Genomic DNA, 25,891 nt, shown 5'->3' with positions numbered 1-25,891 from the left:
CTACAGTTTGGTCTTGAATTTGTTCCACATTTTGTCCCTGGTAAAAGTGGACAATTATGGCAACCCGTACTGCTCCTGGCCTCCTGAAGGTGGCGCTCTTGTCCCTGTCCCAACTTTCCCCCTCCCTTTTCCCTTTCCAACGGCCAGATAAGAGCTGATGACGTCACGGCGGTCAGTGACGCGTCCTCGCGCGCGCGCGCGCCAGAAGCGCGAACGGCTAGAGCAGGAACAGCGGCCGCAGGGGCCGACGTTCCTTCCGCTTTCCCGGCAGCCTCTGGGCTTGCGGGATTTCTCTCTCTCTCTCTCTCTCTTTTGGCACGTCGACCTCACAGACCTAAGGTAAGGCCGGGAGGAAGGAGGGGCTCTCGCGAGAAGTGGCACCTGCGCGTGCGGGCCAGCGATCTGGGCGGTGATTGGCAGGCGGCGCTGGGGAGGCTCCCGTCCCTGCCGCCATTGTGCAGCTGGAGGAGGAGGAGCAGGAGGGAGCGGCGGTGGCGGCTGTGGCTGGCGGCCCTGCAGGTGGTGCCTCTGGGCTGCTGGGGGGGGGAGGGAGGGTCTGCCTTGAGGAGGGCGCGGGGGGCTCCGTCGCTTGGGTTTTCGGGGGGGGGGCAGAGTGACACCCATCCGAAGCCCCGGTCGGTCTCCATTTTGTGCGAGTGTCTCTCTCTTTTGCTTTATTTCTCTCCCTATTTCCTTTTCCCCTCTCTCCCCCTTTTCTCATCCTCTCTCTTTTGCTTTCTTTCTTTCTTTCTTTCCCCCTCTATTTTCTCTTTCCTCTAGTTTTTAAATCTTTTTCTTTCTCTCCTTTTTCTTTGCTCTTTTATTCTCTATTTTCTCTCCTTTCTTTCTCTCTCCCTTTTCTTCTCCTTTCTCTCTTCTCTCTCTTAATCGTTCTTTCCCTTGCTTTCTTTCTCGCTTTTTCTCTCCTCTCTCAATCTTTCTCTCTCTTCCCATTTTTCTTTCTTATCTCTTTCTATCTTTTTCTCTCTGTTTTTCCTTTTCTCTCTCCTTTTTGTTTTCTCTTTCTCTCTGTGTCTTTCACATACACTTTGTGTGTGCTCAGCCCTGCCATCGAGGGTGGTTGTTATTGTTAGTTGGCCTCAAGTCACACTTGACTCAACCAGAGATCCCACAAATGGGACACCTCCAAGACCCCCTTCCCTCTGCTTAGTATTATTAATATTATTAAGCTTTATTTATATAACGCTTTAGGCTCAGGCCATGGCCACATCACCAGAAGCCTTGGCTCATTACAAAAGCCATTAATGCTAGGCAGCAGAAAGAGAGGGAGCCTGCATACCAGGTGGATAGACTCAACCAGGGAGACCATGGCTGTGTCTCTTCTGCTTACTGCCATGGAGCTAGAACATTTTGGGAGATTGGGGGGGTGTTAGGCAAAAGGGCCTCCTTATTATCGTGTTTGCATCTGTTTGTGTAATTATGTTTGTTCTTCTTCCTCCAAGGAATGTACAAGGGGCATTTCCAATGTTTTCTTATGTGACAACACTGAGGTGGAATTCAAAGGCGTAGCCATATTAGTCTCAGGAGCCAGCGTGCCAAGGGATCTTGAAACCCCTTGGAGACTAGCTGTGAGAAAGAATGAAGCTAGGAGCATGAACCTCCCTTCCCTCTACACTTGTCCTTCCCTTTTCGTGGGCTTAGAGTCTGCATTTTCGCTCTTCACTGGAGGGAGAAAAGGGCGGTGCGTGGCCCTGCCCATGTGTCTCAGGCACCCGTGCCACTATTTTCAAGCTGCCATTTTCGCGGGGTGGGGTCCAGAACAGATCCCCCACAGATTGAGAGGTATTACTGTACTCCTCATGCACTAGAGAAATTTGGCTCAGGTTTATGAAAGCTTATGCTCCCAGCTTCTTGCTCTCAAGCTGCAGAAATAATTCAGTTTTACATCACTTTAACTGCCATGGCTCAGTTTTGTGCAATCTAGGGATGCTCATTGCTATGGAATCCTGGAAATTGTAGTTTGTTGTGGCACCGGATCTCTGACAGAGAAGGCTAAGTGTCTCTCAAAACTACTATACCCATAATTCCATAGCTTTGAGCCATGTCAGTTAAAATGGTGTCATACTGGATTGTGCTTCAGTATCCCCATGAGGTGGGTTAATCTTGGAGGTAGGGAGGCCCACAAAGTAAGATGAGTTGAGCCAAATATCAATATGTTGTACCTTTGGTAAGCTCTGGAGAATGTTTATGATTTGTATCAAGTACATGTTCTAGGGCAAAGTCTGACTTACTCCGCTATTCTTTATATAGCTGTCTTTGTCCTCCTCAATTGTGCTGTATCCCGAGGGGCAGCTTGACACACATTCTGGAACTGCTTCATTTTTGTCATAAGCTAATGGCAACCTTCTTGATGCAGCAAAAAATAGAGAAGTTCCTGGTTCCACTTTGTCCTTTTGCCTTTTCTCTTGTGTCACTGTTGGCCTAATTTGAATTTTGCACCTGCGCTGATTGACTATGTTCTTGTAAGGGGAGAAACTGACTAAAAAGTCCTTAACCAGGACTTTTAAGAAATCACGTGGTAAAATCAAACCCCCCACCAGACTGTAATGCATGCATCTATATCACTTTAAGACAAGTTAGGGGCAAAACAGACTGCGCCTTTGCGCTGTCATCTGGGCAGCTTCAGAGCTCAGCGTTTTGATAACGCATGCTCAGAAGCCGCCTTCATTCTGTCCAGCTGCCAACACATGGGCCGGCTTCCAGGTGCTCCTGCTGCGCGGCGTTTACATGCCGCATGCTGCTGGAGCGCCTGAAAGCTGGCTTCCATCTGCAGCGGGGTGGAAAAGCCAACTTTCTGCTGGTGCAAAAAAGAGCAGCTATTTGCCACTTCTTTTTTGGTTGGCAAAAAGGCAGATTGGGGCCATAGCGTGCAGTTGCTGCAGCCCCAACTCAGCTTTTTTGGGGGTGGCTTCAAGCTGCCCCTTAGTCACTACTAACCAAGTGATTTATTTTCATTGAGAAACATGAAAATAAATACTGAAGAGTTGTTGAGTCTTGAATGCTCCCAAGCTGACAATTAGTGATGAATATTGCTATGTATTAGCCTACTAGCCCTATCACCTTTCCCTTCTCCTTTTATGTCATGTCTTTTTAGATTGTAAGCCTGAGGGCAGGGACCCCTCTAATTAAAAAGACTGTATGTACAGCGCTGTGTAAATTTACAGCGCTTTATAAATAAAGGTTAATAATAATAATATGAATATGTGTAAAGTTGGCTATAAATGAGTTCAGAAAAGTCTCTTGCAGACATGGAACTACTTAAATCACTGAGACGCTTTCTACCCAGTAAAGCATTTCACCTGGCTGAAAATGAGGGAGCAGAACGTGATCTTTGCCAGTTCCCTTTTGCCCTTGAAGTCTTCTCTTTCTCTCCTCTCCAGTCATCTGCTCCAGATTGTTGAGGGGATCTTCAGGAACAGTAGAAGAAGTGACACTGCGGCCTACAGTGGAAGGGAGAGATTAGCAATCACTTCCCTCCCTTTCCATCAGCAGGAGTTTCTGAATGGGACTCAGCTAAGTGAACGCACCCCCAGGATAAAAACACTGGATTCTGTGGCACATTGCAGACGGCCCAGAAGGGGCCGTCTCGCGCCACCGCCGGTTGCAGCATCCGGGAACCGTAGCAGCCAAACGGCGCAGTTCCCGGACGCTGCCAAGAAGGAGCGCGAAAATCGCGGTCCTTCTTGCTCCCTGTAAGAGACGCCGTGAGGCACTAGTTGCGCTGCCGCCATTTGTTATGGACTCAGTCCGTGCTAGGGTTAGGGGTGTCTGGAAGAGACGCCCCTTTCTAACCCTAGCACGGACTGAGTCCGTCCTAGGATGCCCGTTTATAACGGGCCTGTGTTTAATATAATTGTATCATGTAGCACTGATGAACTCTGCTTCTTTATACAATCCATAATGTCTGGATCATTTTTGAGATGGCTCTGGAAATGTTTTAAGTTTTGCTGCACATCCTGAAAAATGGCTGAATATGATGTAGAATAGCTCCTCCCCCCCCATCCTTGAGAATTTAAAGTGGATGTTTTGCTGGTAAATGGATAGTTTTTATATTTGCAATACTTTCAAGGTCTGCTCTGTATTAAAAATTAGCTGTCTTTGTGAAAAATGGATATGAGGATTTGCCAAGGGAAAAGTAGGTACCATTATATGGAACTACCGAGTTGGGGATCATGCTATCTTCCAGATGTTGTTGGAATACAAGAATAGCATAGCATAGTCTGTGGTGAGAAATGGTTTGAGTTGCAGACCAACAACATCAAGAAGACTATCTGACTTCCATTCCTGATGTTTTCCTAAAATAGCTGCAGTGGCTTATCTGAAGTGTTTTCATTATCTTAGTTCAACTAAACTTGTGCCCAACTATGTTGTGAGATTCCTTGGAGCAGCTGCTAGGAAAGCATGAATTAAGAGACAGTTAATGGCTTGTGTTAGGATCAGTAATGTGTTATAGAAGTGACTTAGAAGTGATGCAAGCTTTCAGATTCATCCAGATCTCATCGTTAGGCATGATGCTTTAAAATTTAGAGAATAAGGAAAGAGAATCAAGAAATATGTCCTGGTGGATTAATTGTTGTGTGTTTCTGCAACTGCAAGATGATTATTGCAGGCTCACTGAAGAGAAGGGCTGTTAAAGTATCAGTTTTCAGCTTGCTGAGATGGACAGTTAATGATTTCTCTTCTCCCCAACAGAGCAGACTGATGCTCTTAAGAACTGATTATTGCCTTTTCAAAGCTCACAGGCTCCTGAGATGGCTTAGAACAGCATGGAGCAGCATGATAGGATCTGTATCAGTAAAACTGGATTCTTAATTTGGGTGGTTCACTAGTCAAAAGGCTTTGTTGTTGTTGTGTGCCTTCAAGTCATTTTCAGCTTATAGTGACCCTAACACAAACCTATCATGGGGTTTTCTTGGCAAGATTTGTTCAAAGGAAATTTGCATGTTCATTTTCCTCACCCTTGGCTTATACCACTCTCGTGGATAAACTCCTCCTTCACTTTGCTGTGTGTTGTATCAACTTCTTTCCATCCCGTTTTCCTTCCAGTGTGAAGAGGACTGGCCTTGTTAGCTGGGTATATGGTCCAATCGAACCTCAACTTTCAAGGGTTTAACTTTCATGAATTGGATTATTCAGGAGTTTGCCATCAATAATTAAATTGGAATTTTGGGAGGAGTTTTGCAGCCTACTGTGGAAAAGCACAGATGATGTGCGTAGATGAGAAAATGTACAGAAAACTTTTAAAGGTTTAGTAAGCCATAAATGCATAAAATAACACAGAGTATCCATTTTTCCTTTCCATCTCTGGATCCTCACCTGGCGCTGGTCACTCCTCCACAGTTGCTTTCCTTCTTTCCAGCCATATCCAGCACTATAAGGCTGGGCCTGCCATGCAACAGCAGGATGGAAGCAACACTTTGCTCCAGTTCCTTAGCCCATAGAGATAGGAATATAGACTGAGATTTGAGGAGCCTAGAAATATTTGCATTTTTTTGGCTTTTCTGGTGATCCTGCTTCCCTAGTCCCATGTATGTGGAGGACCAATTGTGTATTATTTAGATTAGTGATGCAAGTTTTCTTTTTCCTCATTTTTGTCTTGGCTAGGGCCAGTCCAAACATTATGGAATCACAACTGAGCTTGTATATGTTGCATTATAAGAAGGATGTGGAGAATAAGGAAGCTAATAACTTCTCTTTAAAACTGTTGCTTCTGAGCCATTTTTATTCCAGAGGGGATTACTATCAGACCAAGAGTCTACTGGTAGATAGGGGTGCAAAGTACTTCAGACTAGGAAGTTTGGATGGGGAATTTTTTATTCTCCTCGGCCTGAATGATGCTTCTCAATGCCTCTCACCCATATCAAGTTGGCAGCACTCCAAAACTTACACATTAATGTGCTGATGTCACACCTTGTTTACTATTTAAGTGTGCTGATTCACAGCTGCATGGAAATGAAGCACCACGAACTCAACTTTATCTTCAGTTCCTTTCTCAGTTAATTTTGATCCCCCTCTCCCCCCAAAAAATCATAGCCTTGCTCATTTGGGTAGCTGAGTTTCTCATGTATAGACATGCTGCCTGAGTTGGCAGTTTATTTCTAATTTTCCCCTTTTATGCAGAATAAGTACAATTGCTAGTACAAATGTCACCATTATATGTTCTCATAATTGAGATAACTTCTGTCAATACCCTTTTTTTACTCATGTACTATTCAAAAGGCTAATATTTCCTCCACTGTTATGCAATGAAGTGAAGGATTTCCATACTTCTATGAAGACAGAACTGAATTTATATGGCACAGCAAGCCATGGTGTGGTCTGTTGAAATTTTAATTGCCGTGATGTATTATGACAACTTCTGCAATTATGGGTCAAGAATACAGATTGATAAAACAGTTTTTTTCTTTTTTTTCTTCCCCCCCCCTTTTTCTTTCTTTCTTTCTTTCTTTCTTTCTTTTTCTTTTTTTTGGTAGAAAAGGAAGCAGAAATAGGAATAAATGGAAAGTTTTAATAATGGATGGAAACGAATACAGGCCTTTTGAGATAGGTACTACCAGTTATTGAAAAAAAATGAGTTATATCAAAAATACTTTGCTTCTAACCTTAAAGAAATGAATAGACGTTACACTAAATACTCCTCAAGTGAGTCACTGACTTCCCTAGTGTGTAGGATACCATTAACATGGCATGAACAATAACAGATTCCAAAGGCATGGAAAGTTTATTTTTAATGATCGCACTAAAGGGAAATTATGAACTATGCCAGTTAAAATATAATGGCTGAGTGGGGGGCGAGTCCCAGTCCTGGAGAAAAAACAGGATATATATATATACTGTATATATATATATATATATATATATATATACACACACACACACATACATACATACATACATACATACATACATACAGTTGTTGATGGTGACAGTAATAACAAAATCCAAGATTGGGATTCAAGCTCTTTTACAAAAGGCAAAAAAATTAAAATAAAAGCCACATATCCAACATCCTCTCAGTGAAGCATAAATATCCATACACTGACCTATGCTACACTGAACTACCGTACTGTAAAGCCTTTGAAGCTGCCTTGCATGGCCAGTCTGTGTTTTTGAAGAAGCAGGCAGGATTGGAGAAGCATCTCAGTACATCCTTAGAGCCAGGCACACAATGATTACAGTGGTGCTGAGACCCCTGGAGGACCCTGGTGGATCTCTACGCTGATACAATCAGCCCTCCTTATCCATGGATTCCTTATCCACGGATTCAGTTATACATGATTTGAAAATGTTTTAGATAGCTTGGCTGTGAAACCCACTGGGTGACCTTGGACAAATCACAGGCTCTCAGCCTTAGGAGAAGGCAATGGCAAACCTCCTCTGAATAAATCTTGCCAAGAAAACCCCTTGATTAGATTGGTATAACTCAGAAATTACTTGAAGGCACACACCAACAATATAGTCATTCTCTCCCTTCTCGTGGTCATCGGACTTGCATTCATTGCTTTTGCACAAGGGGTGAATGGGGGGAAAAGAATGGGGGCCGTGCCCGAGCCAATGGGGCTTGAATATAAGCGAAACTCCATGATTACAAGGGGGTCTGGAACGGATCCCCATAAAAAAGGAGGAACGACTGAATTCCAAAAAGCAAAACATGATTTTCTCATTTTATATGAGCGGTAGCATTTATGTGCCATTGTATTTAATGGGACTGGAACATCCATGGATTTTGGTATACACCAGGGTTGCTGGAGCCAAACCCCAGTGGATAGCAAGGGCCCATTGTATTACCATTTTGTTTTTGGCTATGGGGATGTATCCAGATGGTTCTCTGATTCTTCTAGCCCACTGTGAAACATGGAATGGTCATGGCAGGGGGGCTTCAGGTGCTTTACAGTAAATCAGGGGGGGGCTTTGGGTGCTACAGAGGGAAGAAGGGAATGCCAACCCCTGCAGTGCCTGAAAAAGGACATCCACATAAGTAAGGGACACTTGTGCATGCCTATGTCTCTAACACAATTCTTGTGATTGTTGAAGATATACAGTTTGTAGGCAGTCTGAGGTGTACATAATAAATGCCTTCTAACAAGATGTTATGCTACATCCAGCTACATCTGACCTGGATTAGCCATTGTCCTGAAATCTGTTGATAGATCCTTTGAGTCATAGTGTTAACCTGTGGGTTGACTAGCCATTCAACAGTTGATTCAGTTGGTCTGCTCTTGTTTGACTAAGCAATAGGGATCAAGCCATTCCCTCTGTGACAAACTGACTTACAAACCAGCCAATCAGAAGCCAGAGACCCTAAGCCAATCAGGTGCTGGCTGAGGAGTTTAAAGATTCCACTTGGTAGTTGGGTTGAGTCAGTTAGGGTTTGGAATCCTGAGGGAGGAAGCTGGAGTTCAGTGGGGAAGATAGTTAGGATTAGAGAATGAGGAAAGAGTATTTGGATACTAGACCAAGGAAGGGTCTGTTAGGTCTAGAGAGGGACTGTATTAGTTCTGGAGAGTCTAGAGAAGACAGACTCAGTGTAGCCAGACTCAGAGAGAGAGGGGTTTGGGTTACATATTTTCTTGAGAGATAGTATAGTCTGTGTGGCTGAGTTATTATTAGAGGGTTAAAACCAGACTTGTATATATGCAACAAAAGAAGACATAGTACCAACTTCATGTCAAATTTACCTTTGCCTATTCTGTGTTAAAATAAACTTTTATTCTTGTTTAAATATGCACTTGGCCTGTGATTTAACATCCATCCACGCTACTGACCTCTAAAAACGCACAGGCGAGTTGAGTCACAAAGAAGGAAAGAATTGTGAGGTGGTGGGATAACAAAATTCCCACGCACCTGCCATAATGTGGCAGAGGGAAGCAGTAGTGGTGTGGGAATGGAGCACATTAACATGATCTTTCTCTATGATGAAAAAATCTGATTTCACAAAACTTCCTCAAAGTGCCTTAAACTTTACAGTAAAAAGGTCATCTAGATATAGATTATTATTATAACCAAAGAGCCAGAATGAGGAAGACACTGATGCTAGAAAAAGGAAGGAATGTGAATGTTTTCAAACCAGAAGAGCCTGTATGTGTATGTGCACATATGTGTAATGATGGAGCAAACAGTTATGGTTTTGAGAAATCAAGGGGAAGGATGCTAGAAACATAAAGGCAGTATTTCCCTTTAAATGTTGAAAAGACAGCCTAGGCAGTTAGTAACCATTTTAGAGAAAACTGATGCAATATTTCTGGTGAACAAGAAGGATGTATGTGCAGCATTGCAATTGCTGGCATCTTGATAAGTTGCATGAAGTATGCCAGAGGTTCTTGTTTTGAGTGGGTGTTGCACTGCCATGCTAATGTTTCATTATTTAGTGGATGCTGGCCCAGTTTAAGCAAGGCCTTATGAACATAGATTGCCACACAGTATGCTCTGTTGACTATTTGAAATTCTCTTTAGTGCAGTCTGTATGTATAGTAATAACTAGGTATATACAGAAGACCACAGATTAAGACAATAGGCTTGCATAAACATTTTGAGGAGATTTTTTTTTGAATGTATGTTAGCATGTTAACTGCTGAGTTAGGTGTGTTCTCTGTTGAAATAAACTAGAATTCCACTTGGCTGATTATTTTCTTTACTGACAGGATATCAACTTGTGAGAGCTGCTTTTTGACCAGTGATTAATGAATTCTGCCTCTCATAAATGAGGTGGTAGTCTCTGGTTTGTGGAGATAATAGTCTGATTCAAAAGAATTTAAGAGGAAATGTCTTGATTCTGTGATACAGGCTTAGGTTACTTGTTTGTGTACAGATACACAGGATGGTAGTGATCTTCTTACAGAATAGTTATTATACCTAAACAGTATTCATATGGCTTTCTGGGGTTTCTGTCAAGATGTGTGGCCTTTTTGCTCTTCCCTAGTTTATGTTTCAGAAACACATTGGGCCAGAGGTTGTCTGCCCTTCAGGCACCTTGGTTTTATTTTCAGTTAATGCTGTCTTGTGTAATTTAGCTATACCTTGATATCCTATGTTGCGATATATACAGAATTTCTTGCTCCAGTGGTAGGAACAGTTTTCAGCACACATGCATGAACTCAACTTGTCTAATCAGTAGTGGAAGTTATGCGTCAAGCTAGAGTCATGGTAGCTTGGAACCATTTCAGCTGATAACTGCCTAAAACATTTCTTTGGCTAAAATCACTATTGCCACCCCGTCTCGATTTGCACATACATAATTTTGGCCACCATGGATGATTTTATGGCTCACTTCCTTCTGTGCTTCTTATATGAAATTTTACTGTGTTGAACACTATATTTTTAAAGGTTGCCAGACAACATTATTGGACTGTTTAGAGTTTTATGTGTACTGTTTTGTGAAAACTATAAGAAGGCAGTGCCACACTCATTATTAAATAAACCTAATCATCATTTCTTTATTTTTATCTCATAGAATCTCAGAGTTGGAAGGGATTGCAAAGGCCTTGTCTAAAGTCTACATCTTAACTGATATGGTCCTGTTTTGCAACTTTGATTTAACATTAATATATTGGTAGTCAGGCTGCTATATAAGCACTAAAGTAGAGTTTATAGTTGTAAGCCACATAACCAATTAATTCATAACCTTCACTGGTATATTATTCTAAAGTACAGACTCCATTATCCAATTGAGAAACCTGAATATTTATTTCACAATATACAGAAAATGGACTCAAAGCCGTCAAGAATTCCACGACGAGTATCTGTTCAGACATCCAGCTCTCGAAGTGCTAGGACAGGAGCTGGAAGTGGAGGAACTAGTTTAACCGACTCGTATCGTACAAGAGAGTCTCCATTGAGATCAGAATCTAGATGCCAGGTAAACATTCTTTTGATGACAGAACATGATTCAGTCTTACTCAGTTGTTGTGTTCATGGCGTCTCAGAGTGATAATGTAAACTCGCTTATATAAAAGATACCTAATTTGCACCAACTTTGGTTTGACTAACAGTTCAAACAGTGCAAACTATAATGAAATGTAAGTCTATAAAAATAAAAAAGATAAAAAGTTCCACAAAATAGAACTGAATGGAATATCACAACTTACACCATAAAGGCCAGCACATATGGAACACTCATTATATTTATATTGTTATAGTTTTAGGAAGAGTTCAGTGCATGTTGGCTTCTTTGTAATTTATGGAATGTCATTTAGTTCCTGTGTTTTTGGTCATATTTATTACAACTTTTGGTAGTGATCCATATGTTTTGATCTTTTTCGTCTCTGGAGCAGGAACTGTAGTGGTGCTACATTCTACTTGGAAAATAGTTAAACTGAAGAAGAATTCTTTCTAGGGTCTAATGTTATCTCCTGTTATGACACATGATCTGGCTGTGCCCATTTTAGTTCATGTGAACGGATATATTTTGGTAGACAAAAATCACATTTTAGATAGGTCCTGGCTAAAAGCAAGAGCATCCCAGTAAGATATGAATAATTGTCCAACAGTATAAACCTCTTAAATAATCTAATGCTGTTGATTAATATCTGAAAATGCTTATTAACTATGAGATATGATAACTGGACCAGAATTGACGAAGATAACAATACTGCTTTGTAGGAATCTAGCCAGCTGCATAGTTCCAGTAGAGACTGGGCAGTTGGAGAAAGAGAAGCATATGAAAGCCCATGGAAGCTTCCAACTTCATCTCCAGCTCGCTACTCAGGAACATTTGATCGTCCATGGTCTGGAAGATTTTTGGGAAGCAGAAACAGATTGGTAAGAGACCTTTACTTTTTGTCTGAGAGGTTCTCTTTAAATATTCTCCACACCAGGAAAAGCTGGTTAATGCCTAGCTGTGATTAATTTTTTTTTTGGGGGGGGGGATCTCACAAAACATGGAAACAGCATCAGTACTTTAGTAGTATGGTGTTACCACTGGAAGTTATAAAAATGTATCTTAATTTTAGGCAGTTGAGATGTGTCGGAATTACAGTGGAGTAGAGGTGGACAAAGTGTGAACTTGTATATAGCCACCAAAGGTTCCCACACCTGCTTCCCCCCAAATTGAGAGGCCAACAATCAGTTTAGTTTCAAAATGACAGATAGTGTCTTTCCCAGTGTCTGGAGGAGTTATTTTTAAATGCTGTTAGCTGTTTTATGGTGGTATTTTATCCTCCTTTAAGTCTCTAGAGAACATCCTTCAGCATATGCACCTATATAGCCTTTACAGAAGCCTACTTCCATCTTTTAAAAATATGGAGAGAAATGGAAAATAGTGCTTAAATGTACTGACTTGCAAGACTAAGCTGATACCTGCAAGTATTGGCTAAGAGAAGCTGGCTTTGCAAGAGAAGGGAATTACTGCTATTTCTGATTACCGGACTGAACTAACAGTAGGGATCGCTTAGTGCTACTCACTGTTAGGAGAGTCAAATAGCAGCAATCCCATTCATTTCCAGTCACTGATCAGAGATAGAAGAGGCCCTTCTCCCTGAGAGGGGCAGGGCTTACCTAGGAACATCTATGCCTTGGATGAGAAATGTATGTAAACTGGAGGTTCTGCCCTGATCTAAAGGTACACATGTTCTTCTTAAATTAACTTCATTTATATGCAAGCTTGCTTTCTTGTCTAACCCAAATATTTTCACTAATGTTTGATTTGATCTCTTGTTACCTTGCTTGTGTAGATCAGGTTCAGTGACATGTTGTAGATCCAACTCTTTGCAGAAAAAAACAATTAACCATTTCAAAACATTGCTTGTAGTCTACATCATCATCTTCGCCTCTTACATCTTCTTGGTTTGGTGACTCTGAAAGAACTCAGGGAGCATATTCTTCAAGACTGCATAACCAGCCACAGGATACTGATTCTAAGAGACCTAAACTTTCTTATACATCTACCTCTAGTGTGAGAAGTAACGGTTTAAATACTGTTTCAGGTAAGTTATATAATAATAAATAATAATAGAATTTATATTTATATGTTAAAAGCTACAAAATTTGACTTTATCTTGCTGTAAAATCTGCTTCTTGCTAATCTGTATCATGCTTTTATATAAAAATATATATTAAAATATTATATAAAAACCCCAGAGAATAACACGGCTCCTTAAAATGTTTACAGTATTGTCCCTTTACTGAAGGAAGAGGCTTGGATCCTAGTGAGACTTCCTTCAGTTGTTTCAATTTTTGCTGATTGTCTCCTCTGTTTGTACTACTTGCCATGGGTCCTGCTGGAATTTGGGCCCTCACCTTTACCATTCCACTAATGGAATCTTTTGTTATATCCAAGACCTTCAGTTGGCGGATAGTCCCCACTGAATGTAACTTAACAAATTTATTATGACATAAGCTTTCATATACTGAAGTCCATGTCATCAAGTGGAGATAGTGTCAGAAAGGATTATATGTAATGGGACAATGAAATATATGTAACACTGTAATTCTGAGTGGAGTTTCTTATAAAGAGTTTTTCTGCCGGACCATGAAATAATGTTTCTTAAAACTGTTAGTAAATTCATAGAATTGTAGAGTTGGAAGAGACCACAAGGGCCATCCTATCCAACCCCCTGCCATGCAGGAAATTACAGTCAAAGCATCTCCAAGAGATGGCCATCCAACCTCTGTTTAAAGACATCCAAAGAAGGAGAGCCCACCACACTCCAATTAGTATAGTCAAAACTTAAAAAAAAAAATTGGGATTACAGTGAAAGTTACCTGAAAAAACATGAGATTGTAGTAACTTGCTGAAAAGATCAAAATGAAATGTCCAACCTCTTCCCTTTTTTGCACGGAAATATAATAATATTTAGAAGAGAGAAATGTGAACTGAATAAGACGATGTGCATTCAGGAAGACAGGAATATGTGTTGATTGTTTGAGGCGTGCAGGAAGGAATCAGGAAGACATAACCGATTTACTTACGTTTTAGATTCCCCATGGAGGTACAGTGAAGTCCCCAGATCTTCATCTTTGGTACTTGGATCATTAGGAACTGAACTTGTGAGAGAAAGGAGAGAGCTAGAAAGAACAGACCGATCTGTTAGTAGTCTGGTGGACTGTAGTCACAGGAATGCTGATTTCCCATCTTCATCATGTATGTATTTTGACACTTTGAGAATTTTTGGGCGCATGTTATGTTTGGTTCCATTGTAATGTTCACAGATGATCATCTGACTCTTGCTTAGATACAGCCACTGTTCTTGTCACATGCACTTAACAAGTACTGTGGTTGATAATGTCATCAATTATGGTGGTTGATGCTTGGCAGAACAATTCTCCTTGGTCTTTCCCCTTTTAAAGATGCTTATTGGGGGGTTTTTTGCAAGGAAAGTGTACAGTGTCTCTAGAGGTGCATCTGTAGGAAGAATCGATTGTCTTTTTGACAGCGAGGCAAGGTAAAAATAAAGCTTTTATTTGTTTATTTATTTATTTGGCATATAATGTGTTATCCAGACCCATTAGTGCATGAGTAGCCATTAGCCCAAAAGTGATTCTAGTGGGGCCCAAACTTTTTAGAGCCACAGAATTTCTACCAGAAGGCTATGGCTACATCTGTGAGTGGCATATAGCATGAATTGTGATAGCCATGCTAAAGTGACTCTGGCAACAGTAGAGACTTTTTGTGTAGAAATTTTTGTGGGATTATTTTATTATTGCTATCTTAACCACAGTAATTTGGGGAAAATTTATGATTTGAAAGCAGAAAGATTAACTACAGCTGATCAATTAGGTTTTTAAAAATTTGGCTGCTTTTCAAAAATGTTACTCACATTTGTTTTTTTTTTAAATGAGATTGAAATAAATAATAAATAATAAAATCTTTATTTATATCCCGCCCTTCCAAAAAGATCAGGGCGGCTTACAATAATGCAGCAAGTGCAATTGAATACAAAGTTAAAAACATATAACATTAAATAAAATACATAGTCTGAAAAACAATAAAAGCCCCGTTAGCCCATCCTCATGGCCACGGAAGAGGAGGGAGGCCCACAGGATACTCAATCGGGGAATGCCTGCTTGAATAGGAAGGTTTTGAGGTCCTTCCTAAATTGGGCCAGGGTGGTAGATGAGCGGAGCTCTGTGGGCAGCGTGTTCCAAAGGGCTGGGGCAGCTGTGGAAAAGGCCCTTCTTGAGGTAGAAGCTAACCTGGCCCCAGGCACCTTCAGCAATTGCTGCCCAGATGTTCTGAGGGTGCAAGGCGGATTGTACGGGGAGAGGCGGTCCTTTAGGTACCCTGGGCCCAAGCCATTTAGGGCTTTATAGGTGATAACCAACGCCTTATATTGAGCTCGGAAGCGAATGGGCAGCCAGTGAAGATCTTTAAGCACAGGTGTTATGTGGCTGGTCCTGGATACACCAGTGACCAGCCGGGCTGCCATATTCTGTACCATTTGGAGCTTCCGAGTTTGGTATAAGGGTTGCCCCATGTAGAGTACATTGCAGAAGTCCAATCTCGAAGTTACCAGAGCATGTACAACAGTTTCTAGGTCCCTCCGGTCCAGGTATGGGCGCAGCTGGCGAATCAGCCGAAGCTGGTAACAAGTGTTCTTGACCGTCGCATTCACCTGAGCAGTCAGATGAAGCGACGAGTCAAGAAGCACTCCCAGACTGCGCACGGAGTCCTTCACAGGGAGCGTGACCCCGTTCAGGACAGGTGGAACCACCGCCATTCCTGAAATGAAAGCGTCACTGACTTTTCTGATTATTGTAGCAGTGTTTAAAGTTCAGCTTGAGTGAAACCAGATTTGCACTAGCATTTTGAAATCTTTGTGATTACCATTGTATTGACAAATTAAGCAAGATTAGTTTTGTATTACATAACTGCCATTATAGTTTACATTTGATTAGAGTTGCATTTCTTGTTTGCTCTAAATATTGGCTTTGGATCCAGATGTTTTCCTGTATGAGCAGAAAAAAGGAACTGGAGAGGCAGTGACCTGGTCACTATAATGTTGATATAATGATGGTGGAGGGAAGTGGGAAAATGTTGCATGGACAGAATTTGGTTCATCTATCTCTGGATTCAATTAATCATGTTTGGAAAAGTGAAGAAACTTTAAAAGTAAAAGTGAAATTTAATAACTGCTTCTTTCTTTATATATGAGTTCTACTTACAATTGCTGTCAACTGAAAATTAAAATGGCAGTTATACTATTGAGTCATGTGCTTTGTTGAAAGGATACTTCTAATGGAAATAACTTTATATACAGCGTAAAGACATTTGTATTTGTGGGGCATTCTGGACACATACACACCCCATGCAGAAAATCCATGCATGCTCAAGTCGCATTAAAAGTCATGGTGGCGTGGCATTAGCATGGTTGCGTGCGCACAGCACCATTAACCAAAAGAGGGGCTTGCTGTCTGCAGATGGTTAAGTCCCCAGGTGGCAAGTCCACTGATAAGGATCGTGGACTGTATAGGGAACTTAATATTCTCATTGACAAAAATGCTGATGTGTTTTCATTTTTGTTGTGGTGTAGTAGTTAGTACCAAGCTGGCACTAGGAGGAGTCAAAGTCCAGTCTCTCCTCTGCCATGAAACTTAGTAGAGCATGAGGCAGTTTCTTTCTCCCATTCTACCTTTTTTTCTAAATAAATATTCATAAAATTGGATTGTGGAAAATACACTTCTGTGGCTGAGTTAATAATTTTTGTTTGGTTAGATTGGGCTAATCTAATCTTTAACAGTAGGTTATAGTTGACTCTGACTTAATAGCTCTTTTGTGATTGTTTCTATGGTAGATCTTCAGGAAAGATCTGCTTCTTCATATGCACAGGGTGCAAGACCAAAAGAAAACTCACTGGGCTCTTTGAGGCTGAACACATCCATGAACCGCCAGTTGCCTTCTGAACATCAGTCATCATTACTCTCTAGAGAACATAGCTGGAATTCAAGATCCAACTATGTTCCAAGAGAGTTAGAATCTTCTGAAAGGAATATACAGCCAGAGTTCATCCATGGTCCCATGCGAGGTGGAACCAGTTCCTTAAGCAGTTCTGAAAGAGTCATGGCCTCCCAAAGGTCACTGAGTGAGCCCCCTGCAGATACTGAAGGAAGGCGCACAACAAGGCAGTTACTGTCTCGTTTAGCCTCTAGCATGTCCTCCACATTTTTCTCCAGAAGGTCTAGCCAAGATTCTTTCACTTCAAGACCCGAAGATTCAGCTGTTCCAAGAGCTCAAACCTCGACCCAGGCTAATGCTGCCAACACAGCTACAGTTTCTGAAGGTACAGAAGCTCAGACTCCTGATGTCTCTCAGGGATTTAGTTTTCTTAGACGACGATGGGGCCTGTCAGGTGTTGCACCAAATCCAAGTACTGATTCAGAAGCTGAAAGTTACAGACAGGAGTCTGAAAATAGAAATGCAGGTTCCTGGTTATCATCTTCTCTCAGGAACAGATGTACACCTTTGTTTTCCAGAAGAAGAAGAGAAGGAAGGGATGAAACTGCAAGAACCTCTACCTCTGAAGCACCTCCTAGATCTTCGCATATTTTTAGGAGAAGAGAGTCCAGTGGGGAGCCAGCTCTTGAAGCACAAAGTGAATCTACAAGGCCTGCTGCAAGACCACCAACACCTGCAGTACCTAATGGTGCTTCATCAGTTGCCTCTGGGCCAGAATCAGTGCATGGTAGAAGAAATTCAGGAATATCAGGAATGTTTCCTGGTTCTCTCTTCCGGTTTGCAGTGCCCCCAACACTGGGAAACAACTTATCTGACAATGTTATGATAACAGTAGATATAATTCCCTCAGGCTGGAATCAGCCCGATGGGCAGGATAATGATAAGTCAAAAATACCTCCTTCAAGAGATCCTGAGCGTCTTCAAAAAATTAAAGAGAGGTAAAGTGACGTTTCTGTAACTTTAATATAATGTTTAAGTTTAACCATAATGCTAATAATAATAATAATAATAATAATAATAATAAATCTTTTCTTTAGAAATGTTGTCTTGGATCCTGTAGTGTGGTGATTTGTATTAATTTTCTTTCAATTGCAGCTCCTAAAACGTTCCCAGTGATTGCCAAGACCTTCAGAGAAATTCATTAGGGCGTAAAGTAGGGTGCTGAGGAAAATTCAGTAGGATGCAGAGGGAAGGTGGGGGGCAGGGACAGGAAGCCTCCATCCTATGTAGATGAATACCTATCTATTCATGGACAGAAAGCTGGGTTTTAATGTAAAACTTTCAGAACGGTTGAAACCATAGGGGGGGAAAATCTGTTTTCCCATTTTCTAAAATAAAAATGGAGAAAAGCATTATCAGCACCCTTTACAGATTACAACTCACTTTGTTACTTTAGGTAAATAAAATATTGTGTGTGTTGCTTGGTTTGGCAAAAATTATCATATTCAGTAAGAGTAAAAATACAATTTATCAAGAATACAAGTACAAAGCATATTGAACTGTTAAGAAATACCTGAACTACAAAGTTTTGCCAGTTGGAGAAGTAGGCAAAAAATCTGCAATAAAAATGGAGGAAAGCATCAACATTAGAACAGTTGGCACTCTGTATCCATGGATCATGAATCCTTGGATTTAACCATCCACAACTTGAAAATATTCAAAAGAAAAATTTCAAAAAGCAAACCTTGATTTGCCATTTTATATAAAGGACACCATTTTAGTATGCCATGGTGTTTAATGGGACTTGAGTATCCACAGATTTTAGTAACCATAGGAGTCCTGGAACCAACCCCCAGTGGACATAAGCACACTCAATTCCCATACAAAGAACTGAGAGAGAGAGACCAGAAATTGTAATGATCCGGTACCATTCAGAATCATACACAAGTTTTTCTCTTACATAATTTAAAAATTATATTGTGGCAGTAAACACTTTTCTGAAAGGTTTCATTCATTATTCTGAGAGAAAACATTCCATAATCCATACATTTTTCTGGAAAAAGGGTTTTTGGGGGTGGGGGTCCTCATTTTTTTTCTTGAATTTTTTCCCCAGGCTCTCACCTCTTTAGATTTAAGCCACTGTTCTTGAGAATGATATAGTATCCCTAGATGAAAGATGTCTTTTTAGCATCATTAACTACTTAAAATATTAATTGGTTGTAAATGTTATAGTTGCGTATTTTAGATTGATCAGTATTACCAGGAAGGCTTATTCCAGTTCTGCACAACAAATATTTGTTTTTGCCTTTAGTCTCCTTTCAGAGGACTCAGAAGAAGAGGATGGAGACCTATGTAGAATTTGTCAGATGTCATCTACGTCTCCTACTAACCTCTTAATAGAGCCATGTAAATGCACTGGAAGTCTGCAGTATGTGCACCAGGAGTGTATGAAAAAGTGGCTACGATCCAAGATTCACTCAGGTAAGGCTGTTTGATTTTAGAACAGTAGTTTAGGAGAAAGAGAATGGAATGAGTTCTCAGTTGCCCTTCAGTAAGTGGAAGTGGCTCCAATAAGTGGAAACTTCTGTTAGTGTAATGGATTATTTCTGCAGTGTATTTTGGACCTGAGTCTTTGAAAGCTTATGCTACAAACTTCTTTATCTCAATTGGTCTCAAAATGTGTATTTTTTAACAGTATAATTTTAAAAATATGAATTGCAATGTGACATTTCCAGTGGATATTTTAAAAGATGCATGTAAGTTTGAGAAGTGAAAGTTAAGGGTATCTGATCATGGATGTCTGTACTTGGAATTTTGTCGAGCTCGCGCTAGAATATGCAAAGATATTTTTGTTTGAGGATTTCTTTATAGTTAACTATTTCTGACTTAGATTTTGAAGAAAGTTTTTGTTATAAGATTTTTAAAAAATGGAACTTTCTTATTTCTTGAGGTTCTTCATTGGAAGCAGTAACAACTTGTGAACTGTGTAAAGAGAAGCTACATCTCAATCTTGACAATTTTGATATCCATGAACTTCATAGAGCACATGCAAATGAACAAGTTAGTATATTTTGGCTAATTTGGTAAGTGTCAGTTTAGTGCTGTGGCTCAGGACAGCATGTTTTCTCGAAGAAAATATCTGTTCAGTTCAAATTTGAGTTATATATACTGTACATGTGTAGAACACACTTTATGTTGTGTGTGTGTGTGATGAGTGTGAGAAAGAGTATAGTGTGTTTAAATTTGCCCTCCTGTTTGGAAAGAGATATGGTTTAAATATGGTTTAAATGTGGGAGAAAGAATGAACATAGGCAGTCTAACCCCATTTGCAGATTTCTTTAAGAGAAATATCCTGGGGGTTATGGAAGTCTTTCAAGCAGAAGGAACCTCTTGACCTTTGGTAGCGACCGTTTTTGTTTCTAAAGAGGTCTCTAGGAGAACATTGGGATGGAAGCTTGAGTAATTACTGAATGAGTGAAAACTAAGTTCTGCTGTCAAGTAGAATATAGACAATATGTTTCCTGGGGCCTGTTACAGACAGCCAAAATAAAGCTGCTTCGAGTCACAGTGGAGGTATGGTGTTTCAATGATGCATGCGTCCTAAGAGTACAGAAGCCACACCAAAGCCACTCTCCAGTCCTTAGGGCTGGAGCGTGGCTTTGGTGCGACTTCTGGACTCTTAGGATGTATGCATCATTCAAATACCATACCTCCACTGTGACTCAAAGCAGCTTTATTTTGGCTGTCTGTAACAGGCCATAGATGGATAAGAAGATACCTAGTCACTCAGAAGAGACCTGCTCTTTATTCTGTGGCATCAGTATCCATCAGCACTGTCTTTTTCTGATGCCGTAGATATTAACCTTGTTCTTCCACACTGTGACCCTGACCTCCTGTTACTGGCACAGGCTTGCAAAAGAAAATGTATGTAACATGAGGATGTGAGTATGGTAGGGGACAATGGATGAAAGGCATACAACTGCTTGGAGGTGGCCTGTGAAACTGGCCACCCGATGATACCATTATGGAATGTCCTTGACACTAACGGTTCAGGTGTAAGATTTGCATGTCTTAATTGCTAAGATATGAGTGAAACACTTTTTTTTGCTATACAAATGTGGGTGTTAATTTTTCAGTATCAGTTTATCTAATTGTAATGTATTTTGTTTCTGTTTTTTAATACTTGGTGCTTATTTCTTTATATTTAAACTATTGGTATTTGAGGTTTGGCTATTTCTCAAGATCACTCTTTTTATTTAGCAAACAGGAGCCTCAAAAACTTGCTGCTTTTTAACTTACTCTCAAGCTTTACTTTTCATAAGATGACTATTTAAACATAGAGCTAGCCAGTTTATTGAGAGAAATTTATTGGGAAGTGAGTTTTGTCTTGGCTAGATAATTTCTTTTAAAGCACATCTGTACTAACTTCTGTATTTTCAATGGATATTGTTTAAGGAGTAAGACTACTGTGTATACATGCATTATTGGGATAGTGTAACATAGCACCAGTTGTGCTTTTCAGGCAACTTAATATTTGACTTGATGATACCCTCTCTCTCCAGGCAGACTATGAATTTATCAGTTCTGGGCTTTACCTTGTAGTGTTGTTACACTTGTGTGAACAGCGCTTTTCAGATATGCTGGGAACTACAAGTGAGGCTAACACACGTGTCCGGGTAAGTGGTGTGTGCTTCTTATGTGATAGAGGCAGATTATGACACTTACTAAAGTGTGTTCTGTGTTCTCCCAAAATGTGCACTGGGTCAGAATCAAAGGATTGTGTGGGCATTTCCCCTCCCTCCCCCACCTGCTCTAGTCTTTCACACTCCCAAAAAACATTAACCATGTTTAGTGTGATATGGGAATACCCTTTTGAACAAATTTGGGCATTGCAAACAGTTCAAGTCCAGGAAGTCTAAACAGTTCTATTTTAAGATCTGAAAATATTTGTGTGTATTTCCATAAACTATAGGAAATAGTACTGAGCCTGCCTATATGTCAGCCAAGGTTAAATTTTGTTCTGTGTGCTAATACATCTCCTAAAATTTCTCCTACATTTTGAAATGTGTGTTGTTAGCCATCTGAGGCTCCTGTGATAAAGGGTGCAACCCAAATAAAAGAAAACAAACAGATAAATGTCCCTACCTCAGCTTTGCATGTACCACTTGTGACTTGCTGGAACATAGTTAACCACCACTTCCATGACTGGAGTAGACTCTATTGTAGTTTCCACAATTATTAAGTGATTAAGTGTATTTGCAGGTTTTCAACTTTCAAGGTTGGGATTATTCATATATAGATGAAGAATTAAGAATGTTTTAAATTCTTGAAAGGCATAAACTGAATGTTAATGATTTAAAGTCTTATGGTGATCTGCAACCTTTATATCTGCCTTCTTTCTGGATTGCTTCTAGTTTATTAATCTTGCAAGAACTCTTCAGGCACACATGGATGATATTGAAAGTAGGTGGTTTCCCTTTGTTTAGTTTTAGTTTTATTTGAAAGATAAAGGAATAATACAAATCTGTCTTGAGATGTATCACATTAGGATCTTGATTGGGTTGAGCTGCAGATTTTATGCAGTGACAGGCCTCATAAAGCTGAAGAGTTGTTTTATGTAAAACTGTAGTAAAGGAATACTGAAGGAATCTAGTTTAGCATTTATACAGATAAGTATCTTACAAATTCACTAGTAAATGCTTGCTCATCTATTCATTAGAAATCACTAAAATCTAAAGTGATTCATCTTGGCTGGATTTTGTCCATAAGCCAGACCAGTCCAGCTGGATCATAGAAGTTATTTTTTGGGGATTCTACTTGTCACCTTTAGGCTTATAAATGAACATTAACAATTTGTCTAGTTGACTTTCAGTCTTTTTCTAAGAGGATAATAATAATCTTCCCAGGTACTAGCAAGAATTCTTAGTTGCCTTCAGACAAGAAGTTTAGCAAGGATTCCATTTAAGAAAGGGCAGTTGCTGTATGACCAATGACATTAGTTCAGCTATGTGTTATACAAGCCATCTGGCTTTGCTATTCTGCGTTTTTGAGCAATATATATATGTATTAACTCATTAGCACCCACCTGTAATGCATATTTTTTGCTCCTAGGATGATACAGTACAAAAATCAGTATTTGCAAGGGGTCCCATTTTCATAGTTGCTTGACTCTGCTGTCATAAAGGTGGCAAGGTGAATAAAAAGGACTGTGAGCATGCATGTTTGGTACACTACAGACATGAATACCTTCTTCCCCTTGGGGGCCTGATTGCAGATAGCTAGTTTCATGCCCCACTTTTCCTTCCCAGTGAGTAGGCATCCAAACACTTGTTTGGTACCAGCAGATGTTGAGCTAGTCTAAGCTGTCTGCTCCTTTTTCTTCTGCTGGAACTGAATGAAACGTGACACATGAGGAACCTGGAATATGTGAACTGGTTCACAAAGTAGAATTTCTCTCCCATAATTATAGGGAAGTATTAGTCTTTGTGAAAAGTAGAAAAGAGTATTGGAAGGATTTAATTATCTCCACTTCGCTCTTTACCACTTACTTGCTGCTGTTTCTTATAGAACTGGACACTGTTCAGCCTCTTTTAATCTTCTTCCAGTATTTTCCAGTCTTTGTCCCTTCCTCTGTTAATTACTATTTCCTTGTCTGTTGTTCCTACAAATATAACTATCTGTACTATTCAAGCATATATGATAAAATATATTTAATTGCTGTACAGTGCGCCCTTGCCTTACGTGGGGGATCCGTTCCAGACCCCCTCTGCATAATGCAAAAAGCATGTATGCTCGTGCCCCATTATATATAATGGGGCTTGTGTTTGGTGCATGCGTCATTCTCCCGGCGTTTGGTGCGAGCTCACTGTACTCCATTTCATGGATAGATTTTTATCTTCCTATTCAAGGAACTTTAACCTCGGCTGCTTAAACACAGAGAACATCTGGCTTGTCATTTTAAAAATGTGTTTTGATTTTTTTAACATTGAGATGTCTCAAGTGTTAATCCTAACTGTATATTTAATTATGTCCCTTTCTGGGAAATAAAACTTAGGTGGCTTGTGCAAGCACTGGAGGTGGCTTTTAATGTTGTTAATGTGCCCTCCATGTAAATACATTTGAACAAAAGCAAAGCAGATTTGCACATAAAGTTTCTTCTGCTACACTGATACCAGTCTGGCCCTTCATTGTTATTAAAGTTGAGCAGTTGTAAATCAAATGGTAGAATTCAGGTCAGTTTGTTGAGTAGGCATTTTTGCACTGCCCGGAAGTAGTTCTGAGAGATTGTGTGGAGTACTTCACATTAAAACTGTTAACATAACATTGCGTTAGAGAGCCAGTGTGGCACAGCAGTTTGAGTGCTGGATTATGACTCTGGAGACCAAGGTAATTCCCAGTTTGGCCATGAAACCCACTGGGTGACTTTAGGCAAGCCACATGCTCTCAGCCTCAAGGGAAAGCAATGGCAAACTTCCTCTGAACAAATCTTGCCAAGAAAACCCTAGGATAGGGTTGCTATAAGCTGGAAAATGTCTTGGAGGCACCTAACATACACATCATTGCATTAACATTTAGCATTTTTTTAAATGATGAGCTACTTTAAAGCCTTCCAGGAATGTGTGATTTGTTGTCTCACTGTTTTACCTTTAAGGCTTTCTCAATGTTTTTCATATAACTTGCTGAAACAACCTACAAACTTCCCCATTCCATTTTAGCATAAATGTGTATAGGTGTTCTCTTCCATTTTCAGTTCCAGTAATTGAGGTAATTTTGGTGACTGGCTTTCAATTTGTGACGGGCTCCTATGTTCTTACACAAATTAAACATGACATTATGTAACTTAGACTTGTAGAAAGGTTTTTGATTGTATCCTTTATTTCCAGCAGCCTCAGATGATGATTCTGAAGATGGTGATGTTGAGAGAACACTCGATACTGCATAATTGCAAAAGCAAGGACTGGATGCTCAACAGACACAAAAACCATCCATATACATTTTCTTAGTAAAACATACTGAATACTATTAGATTTCTGAAGCATTGCTGAGTTGAAAAATCTGCTGTTGCACACTGGTACTGTATTCAGAGACTTGAACATTCAGTCTGCAAGAGCGTGTGTTCCTCCTTTGAAATTATGACATGTATGCCTTCTTCTAAAATATCAGATTTTTATGTGTAAGGAAAATTTCCTTTTGTATAAACTTCTTACAGTAATCAGTTAAACGTTCTGGGAAACACTTCTCAAGTTTTTCCTCTTCTACTGGCTAAATGGTAATGTTAAGTGTGTTCTCAAGTCCAATTCACAAGGAAGGGATAATTCTCTGTTAGCTTTTCGTTTAAAAATACCTTTGGGAAGTTTCATCATTTTGCTTCCAGTGTTAATAACAGAGGGTGAATGAGTGAATGAGTGGGTTCTGTGAAGTTAGTGTTCAGTTTCTAAGTTTTTCTTGGATTGGTTAATTCAAAGCAATAAACATGCAAGGGGCTACTAATATGCGTTAATGATGGCTTTTATAAGTATTGATTTCAAAACTGCGGATTATATTTGATAACATTATTATGTAGATGTTCCAGTAAGGAATTACAGCTGTAAACATTGGCATTTCAGCATTCCTGAAAGGAATAAAACCTATGGTTCAGAATCTTAACCAAATTATTTATCTTAATGAACCTTTTTTAGAACCCACATTCACTGCTGAAGCACTGGTTACCATTGTATTTTCTAGTGTTGTCACCTGTTTGTTAAATAAAAGTTGCAATGCATACATCTTGTCTGCCTTTGTAAAATACAACAGATGTGCTGCATAAGTAGTCTTGCTACTTTGGGAAAATCTTTGCAAAGAGCAGCAAACAGCTGGAGAAGTCTATCGTGCATACAGAATCTAATAGTTCAGTTTGAAAAATACAAGTGGACAGGATAAAAATACAGATTTTTTTTATACTGCTATTTTCTAGCAGTAGAAAGGGCATCCTGATGTCGGTTGGTCACCCCTCTCTCTAATAGGCAGATGTCAAGACTAAAGTCTTCCTGTGCTTCTATTTAA

The 25,891-nt window shown here is 40.0% G+C and overlaps 1 protein-coding gene across 13 annotated transcripts; it reads left to right on the top strand.

Annotated features, from left to right (window-relative positions):
* Positions 1-249: 249 nt before the first annotated feature.
* Positions 250-25,612, top strand: MARCHF7 (membrane associated ring-CH-type finger 7). 13 transcript variants are annotated; one of them, XR_006104418.1, is made up of 11 exons: positions 1,247-1,803; positions 10,714-10,876; positions 11,620-11,778; positions 12,767-12,941; positions 13,934-14,098; positions 16,749-17,847; positions 19,161-19,330; positions 19,800-19,932; positions 21,412-21,525; positions 22,264-22,312; positions 24,736-24,828. XR_006104418.1 is itself a non-coding variant. In XM_042471756.1 (11 exons), exons 2-11 carry the CDS (start codon positions 10,724-10,726, stop codon positions 24,789-24,791), a joined length of 2,250 nt encoding a protein of 749 aa, XP_042327690.1. In that variant the 5' UTR covers positions 1,249-1,803; positions 10,714-10,723; the 3' UTR covers positions 24,792-25,612. The 13 variants fall into 13 exon arrangements, 9 of the variants coding, with proteins under 9 accessions (XP_042327664.1, XP_042327636.1, XP_042327627.1 ...); XR_006104417.1 differs by having other exon boundaries at positions 24,733-24,826; XM_042471756.1 differs by having other exon boundaries at positions 1,249-1,803; positions 19,800-19,909; positions 24,736-25,612.
* The last annotated feature ends 279 nt before the right edge of the window (positions 25,613-25,891 follow it).

The sequence above is a fragment of the Sceloporus undulatus genome, chromosome 1 (genome assembly GCF_019175285.1).
Source record: "Sceloporus undulatus isolate JIND9_A2432 ecotype Alabama chromosome 1, SceUnd_v1.1, whole genome shotgun sequence".
NCBI classification, from domain to species: Eukaryota; Metazoa; Chordata; class Lepidosauria; order Squamata; family Phrynosomatidae; genus Sceloporus; species Sceloporus undulatus.
This window is presented reverse-complemented; position numbering and strand designations above follow the sequence as displayed.

Excerpts from the sequence above, each read along its gene's own strand:
- MARCHF7 (XM_042471730.1), top strand. The coding sequence starts at position 10,724 with ATGGACTCAAAGCCGTCAAGAATTCCACGACGAGTATCTGTTCAGACA. Across the intron at positions 11,779-12,766 it reads TGGGAAGCAGAAACAGATTG|TCTACATCATCATCTTCGCC; the intron begins GTAAGAGACCTT and ends CATTGCTTGTAG. Across the intron at positions 14,099-16,748 it reads TGATTTCCCATCTTCATCAT|ATCTTCAGGAAAGATCTGCT; the intron begins GTATGTATTTTG and ends TTTCTATGGTAG.